The sequence below is a fragment of the Cygnus atratus genome, chromosome 23 (assembly GCF_013377495.2).
Source record: "Cygnus atratus isolate AKBS03 ecotype Queensland, Australia chromosome 23, CAtr_DNAZoo_HiC_assembly, whole genome shotgun sequence".
In the NCBI taxonomy this organism is placed as follows: Eukaryota; Metazoa; Chordata; class Aves; order Anseriformes; family Anatidae; genus Cygnus; species Cygnus atratus.
This window is the reverse complement of record NC_066384.1, coordinates 4,044,027-4,061,098: the sequence shown is the minus strand read 5'-3', so window position 1 is coordinate 4,061,098 and position 17,072 is coordinate 4,044,027. Positions and strand designations below refer to the sequence as shown.

At 53.9% G+C, this 17,072-nt stretch overlaps 1 protein-coding gene across 1 annotated transcript; it reads right to left on the bottom strand.

The window, feature by feature from the left end:
• Positions 1-6,502: 6,502 nt before the first annotated feature.
• NUDC (nuclear distribution C, dynein complex regulator) lies at positions 6,503-16,291 on the bottom strand. Its single transcript, XM_035562342.2, has 9 exons — positions 16,102-16,291; positions 14,875-14,952; positions 12,237-12,440; positions 11,707-11,790; positions 11,255-11,368; positions 10,610-10,804; positions 9,902-9,985; positions 9,460-9,578; positions 6,503-7,629 (listed from the first exon to the last, which is right to left on the bottom strand). The coding sequence occupies exons 1-9, from the start codon at positions 16,195-16,197 to the stop codon at positions 7,578-7,580; spliced, it is 1,026 nt and encodes a 341-aa protein (XP_035418235.1). The 5' UTR covers positions 16,198-16,291; the 3' UTR covers positions 6,503-7,577.
• Positions 16,292-17,072: the final 781 nt, after the last annotated feature.

Genomic DNA, 17,072 nt, shown 5'->3' with positions numbered 1-17,072 from the left:
GGAAGTATTGGATGACTTGTGCTTCTATGATTTTATTTCCTATCTTCACGTTTAGCTTCAACAAGCCCAGTGGCCCAGGTCTTTCCCTGCTTTGAGAATTTGCTGTACAGTTCTTGCTTTCTGGCGTTGCTTAAGTTAACCTGGGGAGGGAATAATCAGATGGTGTCTCTGTGATTGTGACGGTGCTGAGGCGAAAGCCAAGCATCTGCTCTCTAGGGACCCAGATCTCTGTGCCAAGGGGCTGGGTTGGTGGTCCCAGGAGCGTTAAGTCCTCTGTCCGTGGTGTTGCAGTGGCCAGATGACGCCTTCTTCCTCCTGACACCTTCCTGGTGACACCTCAGCGGTGTCATCTCCTGCTGCCTTGTAAGGAGAAGGTTCAGGTAACGTGGTTCATTTAATCTTTGGCCTTTTGGTCTCCCAAGATAGTCAGTGCCAACTGGAGGGTGGCGAGATGCCTGGACTGCTTCCCCACTCGTCTCCCAGTTGCTGCCAATCTGATGTGAACTACCAGCACGAGGTATTCTGGTTGCACTTGGTGACCTGTGGCTTGCATGCCAGTCAGCTCTTCTCACTCATCTGCCAAGCCCTCTGCGTTTCCCCATCCTGCTTGGTGTCATTTGGTGCTGACTGCTGGGGCAAGCCTTGAACTTGGGTTATGGCAGGTGAATGAGAGAATCGGTTCATTTGAAGGTTTTTGTGATTAAGAATTGGGCTGTTCGACTGTTCTGCCAGAAACTCCCTTAAAAGTGGCTTGCTTTGAAAGGAAAGCCTTCCTTGGAGAGCATCTCCAAAGGGTCTGCGAGGAGCTGCTTGGTCCTGCCTTCCCCTGGGGGCACTCGGAACCTTCTCCTTCCCTTTGCTCTTCTTTAAGAGCCAGTAACGAGCACGAGATGCGGCATTGCCACCGTGAGGGCACGGAGCCAGGTGACCTTGAGGGCTGCAGCACTGCAGCAGGAGGAAGCCCTATCTTTCTGTTGCTGCCACTTGGTTATCGTAAAGTAAACATGAGAAGCCATGGGACTTGGTTATACGTTCGGGTGTCCTTGGACATGACTAGAAAATGCTTAGTTGAATTTACCGGTAATGGAATAAACACACCCGCTGTTTTTTTGGGGAGGGGAAACCAAAATAGGTCCTGTGCTTTGGTGTGGACCATGTTTTTGTGCCTTAATTGAACTGAAATGTGCCTTGAGTTCATAGCCTGTGATTACTCTTCAAAAGGTTGGGTACGGGGGTGGTGGGGGGAGAGGATTATGTTCCTTACGTAAGCAGTCAAGCTTATTTAACTGGCCGAAGCCCTTTGAAATGTACAGTTTAAGTCCCTGTTAGAGCCTGTTTTTGTAAACTGCTCGCGTTTCTGAGCATGCTTTCATAAATCATGGACGTTACTGAGACCACACCTTGAGACACTGACTGGAGAGATTTTGACAATAAAGGGGAGAGACTGAGACTTTGGTTTGGCTTCCCCTCCCTGCTTTGTTTTTAAAGCTGGCCATTTGTGAAAAACCCTGTTTATGCAAGAAGAGACGCGAGGCGAGGACAGCCCGGGACTCCCAGATGGGCTGTGTTTGGTGACCTTCCTCGAATGCTGCATGTACCGACGGACCCGCTGGGCTTCCTGCCTCCGAACGGAGTTGTACATACATATTGGGACAAGTTTACTTAGACCTGTGCACTGAGGCGTCAGCACGGGTCACACTGACACGCAGCTCTGCGGTGGAGCTGTGGAGACGAGGGGGTGAGAACGGACGTGCAAAGAGCTACCAATGCCTACTACAGATGCAGTGGCCCATTTTTTTTGTTCAGTCTGTGTACCACGAGTGAATGTGTATGGATCAAACTTGCAAAACACACACAAGCCAGAAAAACCCTCAAGTGGAGTACTGTCAATCCCCTGGCCCCTGAAGCTGGTGCACCTGTGGTGTCTAGCGGGATTCTTTTGCATTTCTCACCCTTAAAATCCGATTCGGTCTTTTTTTTTTTTTTTTTTTTTATAAAGCAGAAGGTGTGCTCTTTACCCGGGCTCTGTCTCTTACGTTCTGCTCACGTTGCACCGGTGCTGGGGGAGCATCCTTCCGCGGGGGGAGCCGGGGCCAGGAGGGTGGTTTGTGCAGGGGAGGCTGCTCTCTGCCCTCCCAGCAGCACGAGCACGAAGGTGATTTTGTCCAGCTGGGAGCACTCGCAGTGCATGGGGGGATTGTTCCCAGGACTCAATGCGGAGCGGGTGTGTAGGACATGGGAAAGCCAGATGCAAATAAGGGATGCTCTGGGGAAGTGCCTGTTTGCATGTAGGGAAGCTCAACGGGCGGTGTTCGGAAAGCTGAGCCTGGGGGGGAGAATTTCCAACTTGTTCCTGGGGCGTAGAAACCTCTTGCTTGAAGGTGCCGCGATTGCCGGCTCCGTCCCACTTCTGTTCAACGAGGACTGCAGTTCAGCCTGACCACCAGGCACCGTTCATTGCAGGGATGTTTCCTGGAAGGATTTTAAACCCAGAACCAGGTAAATGCTGCCTTCTCGCAGCTGGAAAGGGTCTGCCAGAGAGGATGCTTTGGTGCCTGCAGCCCTCGGACCAGCCTGTCAGGGCCCCAGGGGAGCGGAGCAAAGGCTGCCTGCAGCAGCCTGCTGGCCAGCCGCTGGCACTGAGCTGGGACGTGGCTGTGTCACTGCTGACTCTGCTGTCCCCACCGGCTCCTAAGCTGCCCTGCTAGTTCCTCCTGCGAGCCTGGGCCACGTTATTCTGTCCTCTGTCCTTTCTACCTGAATTCCTGCAGTGCTCTTCCTGGAGGAGGTTGGTCTTCCCTCCGAGGGAGTTTGACCAGGTGGGGTGGCGCAGAGCGGCTGTTACCGGTGCACGGTACTGCTCCTGCTTCCCTTGGGTCTCCTGAACGCCCAGGAGGGCTGTTTGGATGTTTCGGGTTGTGCCTGCACAGCGTGGGAGCTCGTCCCCTGCCCCAAACTAGCTGGCTTGTTCAACACAGCTGCTGCAAGATCATTGCTGTTTCTGGAAATACTTGAAATCTTTGCCTTTAGAACTATGATCTCCTAGCTGCTCGCTCTCTCTTGCTGTTTTGTTTTTTTTTGTCTTGTGTTTTGTACCTCTCCTGGCTTTGAGCGTTGGTTTGCTGCATTGACCAGGCATTGATCATGGCTTGCTTTGCTCACAGCTGCCCAGGGGATGAATGCAGTCTGGTCGGCTGCTGAAGGTCGTTTGCCATTGACCAAGCCGTCTCAGCTGCTGCTGGAGTGGTTTTTGCTCTGAGCGTTAGCACTGAGTGTTTTGCTGGGTGATCTGATGTGGTTGCCAAAGAGATCTCGGAAATACGAGAGCCCTTTACCCAGCTAAATGCACAAATGTGGTGGTTTTTTTTTGTTTTTTATTTTTATTTTTTTTTTGCCTGGGCGCTTCCTTTAGGGAGCATGACTCAGCACCCTCCTTTTCCTGGAGACTTCGGTTTTGCTGGGCTCGGTTTTGTCAGGAGCCTCTCCCCGAGACCACGCAGCGCACGTGTCCTCACCGTGCTAAGCGGCGCTCCCTGCTGCGGCGAGGACCAGTGCCTCCAGTAGCACCCAGTGCCGCGCAGTCCCCGACACCCCACTGCCAGCGGCTTCCTCGGCTCGGGGTTGAGGAAGCTCGGTGGCTCTGATCGGAACGGCTGCACGTGTTAGGGAAACCTCCCCGTCCACACCTTGAGCTACTGAAGGATTTATTTCAGGGCAGCTTACGGGGTAGAAAGCAGATTAATTTTACCCAAAGTTTTACAGCCTGGTCCTTAGCAGTGACAGAGGAGTGGTGGCTTCTCTTCGAAGTACGCGAAGCGAAACTGATGTAAACGCCTCGTGCCCGTTTCCCTCCTTGGGGTTCTGCTATCTCACTGCTCCTTCCTAAGCCGTCCTGCGGCCTGTGCTGTTTCCTGAGAGATGTGAGCTGCGATTGTCATTAATCAAGGCCACGCCAAGAGCTGATGCTAGACAAAAGACCAGGAGACACTTTTAACACATGGGAAGCCCTGCAGAGAGCCTGCGCGCCTTCAAGGTTTTGTTTTTAAAAGATGGGAGAAGGAAGAGTCGGCGCTACCTCAGGAAAGGGGCCGCCTCGCTGGGTCCCACGGCACTGCTGGGGCCTTCCTCTCGGCTCCAGCCCTTCTGCCCCTGCTCCGAGCCACGGGTGAAGGGGAGCAGCCGTGCCCCCTTCCCCAGCCTGGCTGCTCGCTTGGGGACAGCCCCAAAACCAGCAGCGAGGGAGCTGCAGCCGGGTGCCGCACCGGAGCGTGCTGGCAGCCGCTGCTCCAAGGGGTGGCAGCAGTGAAACGGCTTCTCCGGGAGATGCGACATGGGTGTGACAGGCGAAGGGACCGTCATCTCTTGGCACCCTCGAGCGCAGCCACAGCTCGGGCAGGGAGACGTTTGCTGGGAATCAATACAAGGAAATATTTGTTGGGTTTGGTCCCCGATGTCCCCTGTGGCAGGCACGTTCCCTGCGTGGGTCACGAGTACGAGGCTGCGGTCCGGGCTCTCCGGTAGCTCAGACCCAGGGATTTGCAATCTTTGAGCCGCTTTTGCAGCTGCCCGGCCCAGAGCTGTCCTGCCCTGGCACGGTTTGCTCCAGAGGAAACCGCCTCTCGGGGCCCAAAGGGTGCTTTGGATTCAGCTCGGCCCAGAGAAAGTCGGAGGCAGCCGGGTGGTTTGCAGAGGACAAGGCCAGCGGGAGAAACACCTTCTGTTCCGCTGGCTGGAAGGGTTGAAGTCCAGGCGTAGCGCTCGGATCAACCCCAGTTCACAAACACAGCTCAGGGCATTCACCCGCTGCCAGTTCAGAGCTGCAGCTCTGGCCCAGTTCTCCCAGAACTGTTTGCCTTTCCTCTTTACGTGCCTGAAAGAAAGGCAAATGACGTCGCTCCCCCTCTCCCCCCCCCCCCAAAAAAAAATCCCCTCGCAGCTTCCTCCAGGGTTCCTGCTACTGACTTTTCTTGGTCTTAACTCTGTTTTTGCCTTCCCGCTCCGCAGCCCGCCTCCTGCCAGTGACACCAAGCAGCGTACGACTTGTGCCAGCCCGAACTGGAAAACTCAGGAGTTTCAGTCTTGCTTGCACCAACCACTGCCCTGGGCTCACACGGGCACAGACCGAAGGGCTGAGGACAGGAGCAGCCGCGGAGATTTTGGTTTTTGGTAACAGCGTTGTTTAAAAAAAAAAAAACAACAAAACTCACGGGCACTCTGCACTTAGGCCAGGCAGCCCCACGCTGACAGCCGCCCGCCGAGCCCCCGGTCCGGCTGCCTGCCGTCCCTTTGGGATGAGCTTGGGGTTTCTGGTGCGGGTTACAGGGCTGAGGTGGTGCCGGGGAAGTCACCAAGGTTGGGCTCGGGGTGGTGCCGTGCACCGCGCCGGTTTACGACCGGTCCCCGGTGCCTGCCCGTGCTTGCTCTGCAGGAGGGGCTGGTGGCCAGCCCCTTCTCCTGCTCGCCGGGAAGCAGCGCGGCATCGAGCCGTGCTCTGACGCACCACTGGGGACTGAGGGAAGCTCGTTGTACCCCCAGCACTGTAGCTCGTTTCCACACACCCCCCCCCCCCCCCCAAGCCCAACTGCTCCACGCACCGTGGTTCAGAGCAGGTACGTTCACACCAGGGCCGAGAGCCTCTGAAGCCAGCGCGCTGTCTGGTTTCCCTACAACAACGCAAGACCCTCTGCTGTTTTTCAGTCAAGTCCAGGAAGGCAAAGGTGCACAAGGTAACCGCAAGACTGACAGGCAGCGGGACCCCGAGCGCAGCTGCCCCATCCCAGCAGGTAGTGGGGAGGGCAGGCGAGACACAGGTGCCCTGACCCGAGTCCTCGCTTGCCCACAAGGTCGCTGCTCGGCTGGGTGGGTGTTGGTTTTTGACCCTGAGGGCCTGTAAAAGTGGAAGACGGAATGCAAACGTCCTCCTATTCGAAAAATAAATCCAAATAAGCCAGGTGCAATGCCAGGCTGAACTTTGCCCAAGCACGTTTTTCAGCCGTTTGTGCCCACTCCCTCTGGCGGGAGGTGGAAACGTCTCAGGGCAGCAGAAGCACGAACCCCAGCTGCAGGATTTTGGGGTAGCCTGTAAAGGACTCACGGGAGCCACGGCTTTTGTGCCACTTTCCTCACGCGGTTGTCATAAAGCAGACCTGGGGCAAGGGTGGCTTCCTCAGCACAGTCACACGCTGCTACGTGGAGCCTGGAGCCACGAGCCTTGGTCACAGCCAGGGGTTTAAGCTGGGCACGGAGATTTTCGGTGCTCCTGAGCAAGGCCCACAGCTCCTGCTGCCTCTCCTTAGCTGGGGAGCAAATGTTACGAGCGGGGAACCCGAGAGGGATTCACAAATAGCCACAGAGCACAAGCCCCAGCCCCTGTCAGGCAGCCAACCCCCCCCCCCGGGGCACCCTCGTCTGCAGGCGCTGCCCCCTCCCAGCTTGCACCCAAGCCTGCACGGGCTGCTTGGAGCCCTCCTGGGGAAGAAATCACACGTTCTGCCTGAAAATATGCCACTTTTTTTGTCTTTATGTTGCACCGCAGTTTTAACAAAGATACGAACATGCAGAGTAACGCCACTTGCCAGCAGGAGCTCAGAAGAGAACGCAGCAACGCCTGTCAGCGGTCGGCAGGGAGAGAGGCGCTTGGAAAAGGGCCGGGAGATGCACTGCCAGTAAGAACAGCACCCCAAAGACCCCCCCACGCCCTCTCCCTGCCCGCACCCACAGATTTCCTAGCCTTCCTTTCCCACAGGGCAGCAGGTCATCCTCTCCAGCTGGGACGGGAGCCCTCCCTTGAGCCCCATGGGGTCCAGACTGTTCCACCTCTGGCAAGAACAGAAGCAGCAGCAAGGGTGGAAGGCACCAAGTGCAGCTCAGCCACGAAACCCTCTGCTCAGATGTGATTTACCCTTGCGCCCATTACAGGTGAGGAAAAGGGAACCGTTTTTTTTTTTACCCTTTCTCCATTCGGTTTCCACGCAGCAGGATGATGCCCTCTGCTACCTGAAAATGATGGGTTATGGCAATGAGGAGGAGCTGCAACGGCTGATTTTTATGCTACTGTTTTCCTTTCCCAAGGCCCAGGGAAGCAGAACAGGAATTATTTCAAAAAATAAACCGGCCCTTGTTTTCACAAGACAGCAAGAATGCCAGAAGGGGGAGGGAGTAAAATCTCAGGAGAACCTGCTGCCAGAACTGATACGGCAAAGCGTGGATTACTAACGCTGAAGAGCCAGGAGATTAAGCTAAGCAATACATTAAGGGTATGTCCCAAAGCCTCTCGAGTCTGGCTCTTGTAGCCCTAATGCTCTTTTTGCTCTAGCCCCTCCTTCTCTGCTAACTGCTGTTTGGGAAGTGTCGCAGATGGCTCTGACTGGAACTGCTGCAGGCTGGTTCTGTGGCCTTGTGTTCTGCTTGACACGGGACAACTGAGGATGACTTCACGGAGCTGCCTCCCCAGCAAGCTCAGGTGGGGATGCTGGAAGTGCTTACTTGCCCAAGGTAAGGGATCCCTACTTATCCGGCAACACAAATCCTGCCCCGTTCGACGGGCTGACCGAGGGAGGGGAGGAAAAGAGGAGGACTCAGTTGAATTTAGCCTTTGAAAAGTCCATTTCTGGATGCTGCTCCATGAACCTGCAAGGAAAACAAAGGTAAGAGCTTGGTCAGTCAGCAGGAGCCGCAGAACAGCTCCCCTCAGGGACACACAGTGCCTAAGAACTCAGCACCCCCTCAATCCCATTTCAAGTCGCTCGTGCAGCCTCCTCACGTTCCGCTTTTCAGGTTCGAGGCAGCCTTCTCCCAAGGTTTAAGGCGTCCCTACTTCCTGTGCTATCGAGTCTGCTTCCTCCTCACACCCTCCACAGCAGGGACTGTTTTACCGAGCTTCCCGGGCCACAATCTCCAAACTACAAACGCTTTTCCCTTAGGTCAGTGGTATCAGCAATCCTACCAGCCGCCAAGGTCAGCAAGCCCAGACACATGGCAGTTGTTAATTATCAGATACACACCCTTTAACTGTTACCTCTCGGACAGACACGTAGCAGCTATGACCCTGATTGTGGGGCAGAGGGGAGATTATAAGGGCAGATTATGATTTAAGCTTAAACGTGTTCACATTACGCATTACTGGAGACACCGGGAATGTCTCCAGTGCTGCGACAGTGAAAACTAACGAAGCACACGACCGGAGAAATCTGTTCTCAGACTAGGTGCAACCTGATTACAAATGCCCTGCAACCCCAGCAGATAGGACTATTTGGACACGGGTTGCCACATCAGAAAGTTCTGAGAACAAAGCGCCGTGCCTGCGGGTGCTCAGCAGCGAGGCATTAGCACACGCAGAAGCTCCCACCTTCCTCCTCTGCCCTGCAGTTCACCATGGGGTACAACGCGTAACCGTGTGGGGGATGCAGACGCAAAGCACAGGAAGGGCAGGCCCCCTTCCTTCTTCCACGCTCTCATCTCGTGTTTTCCCCTGAAATGCTACCGCAGCATTTCCACCTCCACGGAAATCTGTGCTGCGGGACTCGTGTCCTTGTTTAGCAGCCAGGAGGGCTTCGCTGGCAGAGATCAGCGCCCACCTGGGTGTCACTGAGTCCACTTTGGCCTGAACAAAGTCTAAACTTCCCATCCGCTCCTTACCAGCCAATCTGCACCCAAGCCAAACTTGCAGGGAGCCCAACGAGTGACCTTGCCAACGAGGTATCCTGTACATGCACTTTCCAGGGAGGCAAGGACTGCCTGCCATGCTATCGGCTCCACGGGCACTGAGGACGTCTGGTCTCTGCTCCAGCAGTCTCACCCTACCCTAAACTCAGTGCACTGATCAGAGCGAAGCTTCTGCCGGCACAGATAAGCCAAGGAAGGAAAGGAGTCAGGTGCAGAAGGCAGGCCTGCTGCACTAATCCTCCTTCCAACCCGGAGATAAGACGGGGATTTGCACTTGCTGAGGAAGCTGCCTGATCCAGAACTGCCTCCACGCCTTCCTACGCGGCCTTGGGAGCCCTGTGAGTAATTTCCCCGCCGAGGTGCGTTTATGCCAAACAGGGCAATAAAGACATAAAAGGGTTATGGGCCTGGAGACAGCTGTCTGGTGGCAGGTGTGTAGAGCGGGGAGATTATCTGCGCTACTGAGTAGGAGATTAGAAAACAATCAAGACCATGTTAAAGTTCAGTAGAGATGGCACCTCCATGCCCAAACATGCTTTCTGGACTTGAAATCAGCAGATTAAGACAATGCCAGAGCTAGGCTGTTCCTAGAATTTCCCATTACACTTTCTACACCCACTGACTTTTATAGACACCGGTGGGTAGCCAATGACCGTCTAACTGCTGACATGAACTCAGGCAGGACTGAATGCCAACCCGTTTTTTGCTCGGTTGCACTGCTAGATATTTGTGAAGGGAGAAGAGGAGAAGGGGTATGGGAAAGCGAGTACCCACGAATTAATCAGTTCTACGCACTTTTTCAAAATGTCTTGCTTCTTCTGTTCGTCAGACGTGGGGAGGCCCATGGATTTCTGTCGTTGATCATACATCATTTTCTCCACCATGCTGCGAGTCTCGCTGTCCAGGTCTGACAACTGAAACCAAGGACTTCTATCAACACTGAAACCTTCCTCAACCCCCCCCACACACAACCTGCTTGCAGAGAACGCGACTACACTGACGTTACATGGTGCTGCGTGCACGGGCTTCAGAAATACTTATGCAGACACTAATCTATAAACTCAGCTCCATTCACTCGCAGTTCTGGGAGCGTTTATATTCTAAGATAGCACCATATGCATCAGTACTCCCAGCGCTGTTTTTTCTGCTAGCAGAACAAAGATGTAGTAGTTGAATGTGAGCTCAGCGCGAGCACATTTATGAGAAGGCTCCATTCAGTACAAGAGGGAGTTCTTACTTTTGAGTTCTCTGGATTAATTTTCTTGGTGTTGATTTCTGGGTCCGTGGAGACTAGTTTGTTCCACCATTCCATCTTGTTGATCTGAAGGAACAAAGAGGCAAAAATTATTTATTTTTCCTGGACTTGTTCTTGGAATTTTATGTCTCAGTCACAAGAAAAAAAACGCTGGAATCAAACTTTGACGGTTTTCTAAATGTCAGTAAAATCTGAAGGTGGATAAAGGGCATTACTTTCCTTTCTAACCACTTCACCTAGCCTGAATTTCCATAACTGGCAAATCTTGAGAGCATGTTACACGTCACGTTTGGCACAACAAAAGAGGATTAAAAAAAACACACCTGGAGAGGCCCAGAAGGGACAAGAGCAGCAATAAGTTCTGTCCCTGGATTTTTCATGTCGCTAACGGATGTGAAAGAATAGCGCTATTCCACTAAGGCGTAACTTTAAAATTATTGATTTCCTTCCAGCTTTTCCTGAACTGCCTAGCAATCAATTGGGCATACTGGATTAGCATGAAGGTAGGCTGAAAATAGAGGCAAACTGAAATACCCTGCTTCCAGCAGTATCACTGGCATTGTGCAACGGACGAGCATGATTCTTCTGTTTCAGCTCACAGAGCCCAGGGCTTTCGTTGGTTTTGTGACTCTCATTTCACTAAGTAAGAGGCAGACAAGCCCCAGTTCTCCCCGATCTGTTCTGCTTTACCTTCTCCAGGTGCACGGTGACTGTTTTACCATCTTCAATCAGCCAGGAGCTCTCCTCCACCTTCACTTCATTGAAAAGGTCTCCATCGATAACGGGCGAGTGGCCCTTCAGGCCGACTTTGAGGTGCCGTCTCTGGATATCAACCACCACGTCCTTCCCCTTCAGCCGGAAGCTCACCTTGAAAGGGATGGCCAGCTGGACCAGACAGAGGTCAGATGTGAGGAGCAGAGCAATGGAGTCTCTCCTTGCCCTCTCGTGCTGCTGTTTTAAGGCTTTTTGCCTCGCTTTCACCAGAGTAAGACAGTACTCAATGATTTTCCCTACGGTACTGAGCAAGCAGGCATAGGATGAAAGGATACGTGTGTAAATTTGGCAACAGGATGGCCAATGTACCTCAGTGGAAGGGAAGCAGATTTTAATGTCTTAACCGTGTTCGTCAAGGTTTGTCAGAGTTAAGTACAGCTTTTGGGAATTGTATTTAGTTACCAAGCTCTCCTCCAGCTATTGAAATGCTGCCATTAAGTAAAATTAGCAACCTTCCATGAGCAAACGAGATACAGGGCATCAGGTCCACCGTCCTTACTAGCACTTGCTCTTACTTCCTGGCTAAGATTCCTCAGGCCCTGGATATAAGGCAATACTTACATCCAGCTCTGAAAGAGTCTGTGTCCATCTGTAATTTGGAAGGTCAGCTCCATTGCCAGAGTTGGGTTTAAGTTTTCCTTTATCCTTCTCATCTTCCTCTTCTTCATCTGTTTCCTAAACAACCAATTTAGAGTGTAAAGAAAGGTTTTTCGAGTCTTCATGCATCTTTCACTTGTGTCAACAATTCTAGGTTTTTGTAAGAATTTCAGCTGCACATATTCAATATTCACATAACTTTGACCCACACTGGAAAGGTGTCTCTATTAAGACACAGTAACAAGGGGGCAAAAGAGGTGTTGAAGTCTTTGGAAATTGTGTTATGACACAACTTTTTCAGTGCATATTCCCAAAGAAAGCCAGGCTGGACATCCCGTAACGCTCACGAGAGTTCTGATGGTTAACCAGAAACATGTTTCTCTCAGCCTAACGTAAAGTCCCTAGGTGAGCTTTACCTGCTTGTTAGAATCTGAAGATTCACCTTCATCTTCCGAGGATTTCACTGGGACGCTGTTAACCTCTTTCTGTGCTTCTTTTTTCTGTTTAAACAGAGAATGAACACGCTCAGATAGCGCTGATACTTTGTGCCACTTGCTGATCTGACACTAGGTGGCCTCAGCCTCTTCATCTGGAGCTTAAAGAACCAGACTCGGAGCTACAGGGGGAATTTTCAGCCCTTCCAACAGCGTTACAGCAAAGTGGTCCTGCTGAAGGGAAGTCCCCCCGCCGTGATGACAGCAGCAGAGGGTGTTGCTATGAGACACCTTGCCAAGGGCAGAAAGGCAACGTGACTTATGGGCAAATCCACACCAAAAAGCAACGACGGTCCTCGGCTGACTTACGTTAGCAGCACACCACCTGCTCCCATCTGGGGATCCAGACACGGCCTTTTACATCGCTCACCACTACCCGAACTGCGTGCCAGCCAACAGAGGAGACAGCCCAGGCCTGGACGGCACCCACACGTGCCAAACGCTGCTCTCACCTGGTCGATTTCCAGCTGCAGCCTTTCTGCTTCCTCGTCCGTAAGTTCCTTAATCCTCGGCTCGTTCGCTTCCTGCTTTGCTTCTTTAGCGAGTTTCGCAGCTCGCTCTGCCTTTTCTCGCCGTTCCGCCTCTTGACGAGCCTTTTTCTCCTTCCGCTCCTTCTGAGCTAGTTTGTTGTGATGGTTGAAGGTGTCTGTGATCAGCTGAAAGACAGGAACACATAACAAAAGGTTTAAGGAAAAAAAAAACCACTTTTTCAAACCCAAATGACTAGCTACTAAGGCTCTGAGAACACGTTAGCCATACTGATGTGACTTCCCCTCATTTTCGCTCTAGTCGTTTGACTGAAAATTTAGAGGGGGGAAAGCTTCAAGTATTTAAATGCAGCCCTTCCTAGCCCTTTCTTATATAGGGAGTGTATTTCAATGGAGATAACAAAAAAATAAAGATTCTCCATTTGTTTAGTCATTTGTGCTCTTCCAGCAGAACAAGCAGCTGCCTAACCCAAAATTTTGACCACTCTCCGTACACCTACGAGAGCTGGAAGAACAGCGACACTAGACCTAGTTTTTGCACCTACTTTTGTCCTCTCCCACAACCACGCTTTCCCCAGGCACTAGATGGAGGTTCCTCTCTTATTAAGATCTGTATTACGAAACCTTTTCAATGAAGAAGCTCTAAAGCTCCTGGAAAGGTTGCTACTACTGCAACAGCAAAGGGCAGCAAGCAGAAACCAACAGGCATTGCAGTTTAATATCAGTGTTATGATTTAGCGGAGAAAAAAATGAAAAGCTTATCGTTTTACTGAGGGTCAAGTTCCTCCAAAAATCTTTGCTCCAAACCTACCTACAACTGCTCTTGTTGTTGTGACTGAAAAGCAAAATCCCAAGGTCTCTGATGCAAATGGCTGTACTGCTCAGGGGGAAAGCTGAGTACACAGGCAGTAAGCCAGAGCAATTGCCTCGTGGTCGATAATGCCAGGGAATGCTGTGCAAAGCAGCACGTATGAGCGCTGCTGTCTGCTCCAGAAAACAACGCAGAGACGATCTGAGTAATTAAATCGGAGTGGAGTTTTCAGACGGGTTTCATGTACTCGTTCATGTATACCCCAGAAATTCCACAAGGAATCAGCACCTTTCCAGAGCAGCTCAAAGCACCCAGGCCTCGCGTACTTCTGTACCCAACCGCCAACTATTTCGGCTTTGTTTTTGAAGGGCAAAGTGAGATTTATTTACGCAACCCGAGCCCAGCGCTTCCTAGGACACAGAATTCAAGACGTGCATCTCCCAGCTCCTGCTCCTAACAAGCCAGGGAGCGAGGCTATTTACACAGCCCGAGCCTGCCAGTGCGCGCACTGCATTTCTCTCAACTGCCATCGCATCCCCTCGCTCTACACAAGGGCTGCATAAAAGACGATGCCTTCCCACCCTCTCCTCTCTTTCTTTGATGCCAAAGGACCAGCAGGACTGGGGAAGCAGCTTCTGCACATTGTGCTGTTACTATGGTGTCGCAGAGCCCTTGTGCTGAGCACCTCCTCAGGAGACCATAAAGCATTTTAACAGGTATGGCAGTAGCCAGGACCTCCAAGAGCACCAACCAGTGCTTATCTCCAAGCTGCTGCTCGGTTTCAGTCCCAGGGAGCAGAGTCCTCAGGAATCTGGGAGATTTCTCTCCAGTCTAAGGACAACAGCAGGCGACTTCACCTCATTCTTCCTTTGAATCCATCCCCTTTCCCTTACCTGCCTCACTTAGCCACTCCGGGGACTAGACAGCGTACATAACGCCCTGTGTCAGCAATTAACGCCTTCCCTAACACGCTCCCCGTGGCAGCAGTGCCTGCTTTGCTCACAGGGAGTTCCACTAGACCAGAAAGCCAAGACAAGTCTTAGACAAGACAAGCACTCCAGATTTTGTCCTCAATTCCATACTGCCTGGGATCTAGAAGTACCAGACCCTCCCACATCAGCTCCCCTGTAAGCTCTGCTGCAACCGCCTGCAGCCTCAAAGCCAGGCGGGCAGCCGAGGGGCACCACGGCCCCCAGGCAAGCGTTGCAAAGCAGCTCACGTGCTAAGCCAGAGGGGAACGGCCACCACGCGGGTGAGTCCAACCAAGAAACCTTCAGAGAGCCTGCCTAACTCCTGCTGGAACGCTCCGCCCGCCAGCGAGGCAGCCCAGTGCCCCGGGCTCGCTCAGTCCAGACAGGTACGCAGCCCGGAGACAAAGGTGCAGCCGCATGTGCAGAGACGTGGACTTTGTGCTTTCTCTGAGGTGAACAAACAAGGTAACCCGGGGTTATCGCTTCTGCAGTGTCTGTCACCGTTAAGTCAGTGTGTCTGGCAGATTTGCTTTCCAAACAAGCCTTTGGCCAGAGCGTGGCAAAAAAAAAAAAAAAAAAAGAAAAAAAAGCCCTGCACCAACGGTATCGCTTGAACAAGCAATCATGCCTCACCTCACATCGGGGCAGCTCATTATTGCTTTGTTTTGTGGTGTGTTTCATCAGCAGCACAGGCTGCTCGTCCCCGAGGGCATTAAAGGGCTTTGGGGCCTTCAGAAAGGGAAATCTTAGCATGGCATAGACACGGCACATAAATAAGGCAAAAAAAGCGTGGATTTTGGTTTTGTTTTTTTTTTTTTACCTTCTCTGCTACGCCATCTTCTCCACCAGTGAAGAAATCTGTTTTACGCCTCAGGAAACTAAAGAACGTGTTCACAAGCTGGTAGAGAGGGAACAGAGAAAGGGGGGAAGAGAAGGGGTGAAGAGAGGAAAAAAAGAGCGGTGAGACCAGATCACTCCAGACCTCGTGTCTCTAGAGTAGCCTTTATTGTGCCCTTCCCATCTGTGTCTGCATCAGGACCGTACTGAAACCCCGTGACTGTTTCCCAGAGAAAACAGCCAAGGGCTTTTATGGAGATCCAGTTCCTGGATCCCATTTTTCGGAGGCATGTGTGTGTTTCATGTTAAGAGAGGGCAACCAGTTTATTCTCAGGTCACCTCGGGGACGCACCTACTTTGCCATCCCAAACTGTTACTCAGATCTCTCTGATGCAGAAACTTTGGCTATGCATATGTGCTTTTAGATATATATACACACACACAAATGTATGCAGATGCTCGCATATTCCGTATGCCTGTGCCCTCAAAGTGTGCAAGCCACCCCCAAGCTGCGTCCTGTTTATTTACAAAAGTTTAAACTTCTTTTTATTTCTGACTGTCTTGCTGCCTGCCAGATGTTGCTGGTGAACTGGCAGTTATGAACTGCCACCCCAAAATACCCCCACGGAAACGGGTTTGACTCTCAGTGGGTTTGATTCCCACTCCCCCCTCCCCTAGGAGTTATGTCTTGTCAGTATTTCAACCTGAAGCCCCACGGCGGCAGGAGGAGCTGTGTTTAACACCATTTCCCCATGTGTGGGGGCAGGGGTTGTTCCCGTACACCCCCCCTTGCGGACCAGCTCCCCACCAGGAGCCACCGCCTGGAGGAGCAGGAGGCCCCCGCAGCGCCCCACGAGGAGGGGAGGAGCCGCGGCCGCGTTTAACGGCACCTGGCGGCGGCCACAACCCGCTGGGGACTCGAGGGACCGCAAAACTGGGCCAGGGCGGCTCCGTCCTCCCGTGCCTCTCCCGCTCCGCAGCCGCAGCAGCCCCGGGCCCCGCGCGTGGCGCTGCCGAGGCCGAGAGCCCCCGGCGTGGGGAGGCCGCACACGGGGGCCCCTCGCTCCGTGGCGGCGGCGGGGGAGGGAACCCGGGGGGCTGCGTGGGGCCCCCCGGGGCCTCCTCCGAGGGCCGCCGCCTGCCCCTCCCCCCCCCCCCCGTTACCCCCGGAGGAGCTCGGCGAAGCCTCCGCCGGGCCCGGCGGCGCTACCTCGCGCACGCCGCCCTGGTGCTGCTGGGCCATGGCCAGGAGCATGCCGTCGAAGCGATCCTCCTGCTCCGCCGCCTCCTCCGCGCTCAGCCCCATCCTGACCCTGACCCCGCCGCCGCTGCCGCCTCGGCCCCCTCACGCCGCCGCTTGCCGGAACCGGAAGGTGAGGGAGCGGAAGCTCGCGCGGCGCTCGCCTCTCCCCTCTCCCTTCCGCCAATCGCAGCGCGCGGCCCAGCCGCTCCCTTCGCGGATTGGTCGCGGAGGGGTGGGGGAGGCGGGAGGAGAGGAGCGGGGCGCGGTTGCCACAGCAACGGAGAGGCCTAGGCCTTTCCAGAAGGCTCCGCGGGGCTTGGGGAGGCCCCGGGGGCCAGGCCCTGATCCCCGCCCCCCCCCCCCCCCCCCCTTCCCCAGCCCCGGTGGGCACCGAGCCGCCACCGCCGCCCCCTTCCCCACACGGCTCCTGGGGCCGCTCACCCAGGCCCCGAGCAGGGCAGGGGCCTGCAGCCTGCGTGGGGACGGGTCCAGCAGGCCCCGCAGGCCGCTGCGGGTCTCCCCCCTGTGTGATCCCCCCCTCCCCCCGTCTGCACCCCCCAGAGCTGGGTGTGCTCGGGGAGGGTTGTCCCCGTCAGGGCGAGGTGTGCTGCTCACAGGCTCCTGCTGCCCGGGGGATTCCTCAGCAGGCCCCCCGAAATCAGTGTTTGGATGCTGCCCCTTCCCTAAGCCAACTTGTGCTGATAACACATACAAATACATCTTGACACCTAACAATTGACATCCGATGATAAGACCAGGGGCGGTGGGTGCAGGCTGGAACGTAGGAGGTTCCGCTTAAATATGAGATGAAGTTTTTTCACGGTGAGGGTGCCAGAACACTGGAACAGGCTCCCAGGGGGGCTGCAGAGCATCCTTCTCTGGAGACATTCCAAACCCGCCTGGATGCGTTCCTGTGTGACCTGATCTAGGCGCTCCTG

Bases quoted from the DNA above. Each gene is read 5' to 3' on its own strand.
- NUDC (XM_035562342.2), bottom strand. From the start codon at position 16,197: ATGGGGCTGAGCGCGGAGGAGGCGGCGGAGCAGGAGGATCGCTTCGAC. The intron at 12,441-14,874 runs GTAAAAAAAAAA...CCTGTCTTTCAG, and splicing joins AAGATGGCGTAGCAGAGAAG to CTGATCACAGACACCTTCAA. The intron at 10,805-11,254 runs GTAAGTATTGCC...TGTCTGGTCCAG, and splicing joins AGACTCTTTCAGAGCTGGAT to CTGGCCATCCCTTTCAAGGT.